The 2,578-nt window shown below is 37.4% G+C and overlaps 1 protein-coding gene across 1 annotated transcript; it reads left to right on the top strand.

The window, feature by feature from the left end:
- Nucleotides 1-44: 44 nt before the first annotated feature.
- Nucleotides 45-1,394, top strand: LOC109591307 (centrosomal protein of 135 kDa-like; the record flags this gene model as incomplete). The annotated part of the gene is made up of 3 exons (XM_020007066.1): nucleotides 45-565; nucleotides 755-883; nucleotides 1,248-1,394. Coding segments are annotated over exons 1-3 (666 nt in total), but the record flags the coding sequence as incomplete, so codon positions are not given.
- Nucleotides 1,395-2,578: the final 1,184 nt, after the last annotated feature.

Below are 2,578 nucleotides of genomic sequence, written 5' to 3'. Positions count from 1 at the left end.
CTCCCTCTCTCTCTCTCTCTCCCTCCCTCTCTCTCTCTAAGGTTTATGGGAGAAACACGTAGAGCCTTACCAACAAGACAACAGTAGACTAACTCAAGAGAATGTTGCTCTACACCAGCAGATCCTAGCACTCAAGGAGTCTCTGGAGCAGCGAACCAAAGAACTCAAAGTCTGCATGAGGCGTCTGGAACACGAAAATGCTGACCTAAAGTTTCTCAACAACCAATACATGCAACGGATCATTTCGCAAGAGAAAGAGTCACAATTGAAGTCTGAGAGGATTCTTGAACTACAAGAAAAGAATTCTCAAGCCGCTATTATTCAGACCCCAGGGGGGCGCAAGAAGACTCTACCCTATCGTCGCCAGCGGATGGAAATGGATTCCGTTCTCACTCCCTCGTCATCCAAAGGGAAGCTCCTCCCTGTTCTGCCCGAGCCTGATCCTCAGGTAGTTGATCTTCTAAAGATGGCGGAGGAAAAGATGATTGAGATGCAGCGATCACTGGATTCTATTGGAAAGGAGAAGAAAGAAATGAAAGACAGTATAAAAGATTTGAGAAGACAGGTTAGGGTTCAATTTACATGTACACTGTACATGTATTAATAATGAGAATTTAAATGCAACATTATACATGTACATGTATGTACATGTACATGTACATGTATGTTCTTGTACTGTATTAATAATAATGAAATTTTACTTTTAATGTACATGTACATGTGTATATGTGACCGGATTTTTTTTCTTCTAAAGGTTGAGAGGAGAGAGAATGAGATTGAGCGTCTATCGGGTCAGTTAAGAGGAGGACGTCCACCAGAGGCACTGGCAATGGAGGGAAAGATTGAGACCAATGAAAGAATGACAGCTCATCTTAACATACAGGTAATGGAGAGAGAGGGAGAGAGAGAAAATTATAGAATAGTAGAATAGAATAGTAATCTGCAATAAATACATGTGTACATGTACATGTACATGTATCTGTATGACAAAAATACATTGTACTTGCAAATGTACATGTACTGTACATGTATTTATAGTACATCTGTACATGCATACTAAATATTAGCTTAAAGATATACATGTACATGTATGTGCAAGTTTTTTCTGTTTTCATACTGTTACTAATAATAAATACTATTAATGATAACAACATTGTAGTACAAATCTACAAGTTTACATACAGTATAAACATGTACAGTATAAACATGTACATGTAGTACATGTTTTTTTTAATTTTAATTTTTAGGTTGATTTTTTGCAGCAAGCTAATCAGAAGTTAGAGGCTGATCTTGCAGAAGCTAATGAGTCCAAAACCAAATTGCAAGCAAGAGTGAACGATCTAGCAGGAAAGAATGCTAAAATATGCTCAGAGCTTCAAGTAAATGAGTATACAGTATTGTGTCAAAATTAATTAATCTCAAAAATAGTTTGAGCAACTTTAAAAATTTATAAAAATCCAAATTTGATTGGAATCAGTTCAAACTTTCTACACAGCATAAAAACATGTATACGTATCAGAAAAATTATTAAAATGGAGCAAAATTTGGCCAACGACCCTGTACTATAGTACAGGGGCTTTGATCTGATTTTGGAGCAACTTTAAAATTTTTTTAAAAATTTAATTTTGATTGGAATCAGTTCACACTTTCTACACAACATAAGGACATGTATACGTATCAGGGAAAATTATTAAAATGGAGAAATTTCTCCTTTTTAATTTTTGCTAAATTTAGCCAACGACCCTGTACTATAGTAGAGGGACTTTGGCCTGATTTTAGAGCAACTTTAAAATTTATAAAAAATTCAAATTTGATTGGAATCAGTTTAAACTTTCTACACAACATAAGCCCCGTTTACACTATGCCCTCAAAGCGGTTTGGAACCGGTTTAGAAATAACTCAGTTTACGTGTGGACAATTTCAATGCAGTTTGAAGCTGACTTATCTAAACCACCTCAGGAGGTGGTTTGAGATAATCAAACCGGTTTAAGTACTGGAGTAGCTGTATTATGTATACAATGTAGCATTGTAAACTGATTCAACCAGAGTTACATGTGGACACAATTGAGCTGGTTTCTGAACCGCTTTGATCCAAACTGGTTTGTAGTGTAAACAGGGCTATAGAGTACATGTACATGTATGACCATGCATGCACATGTACTGTACTCTTGCATGTACATGTACTTACACGTATGTACATGTATTAGTTAAAGCACTGTTGAGAGTAGGTTACGGAAATTATTGCCCGAGGGGCGGTCGAGAGGAAAACGTAGCACGAGGCGAAGCCGAGTGCTACATTTTCCTCGAGACTGTCCCAAGTGCAATAATTTCTGTAATCTACGAATCAACAGTGCTTTGATTGGTTTGTAGTGGTGCGTGGGCGGATCAAATGAAATTTCAAAAGTCGCACAGGTCGCCAGGGCAAGGCAATCAGATCTCATTTATCACTATTATTATTGTTACTTGTAGTATGGTGCGTGGGCAGATCAAAGGCGCCGCCAGTGCTACAACTTCCAATAACCGCATGGTAGGAAAATGTAGCCACTGTGTGGAATATATAGTACTGCACAGTATAATA

Source organism: Amphimedon queenslandica, unplaced genomic scaffold, assembly GCF_000090795.2.
Source record: "Amphimedon queenslandica unplaced genomic scaffold, v1.1 AMPQUscaffold_8473_Cont19583, whole genome shotgun sequence".
NCBI classification, from domain to species: domain Eukaryota; kingdom Metazoa; phylum Porifera; class Demospongiae; order Haplosclerida; family Niphatidae; genus Amphimedon; species Amphimedon queenslandica.
The sequence above is the reverse complement of the archived record's forward strand: the minus strand, read 5'-3'. Positions and strand labels throughout refer to the sequence as shown.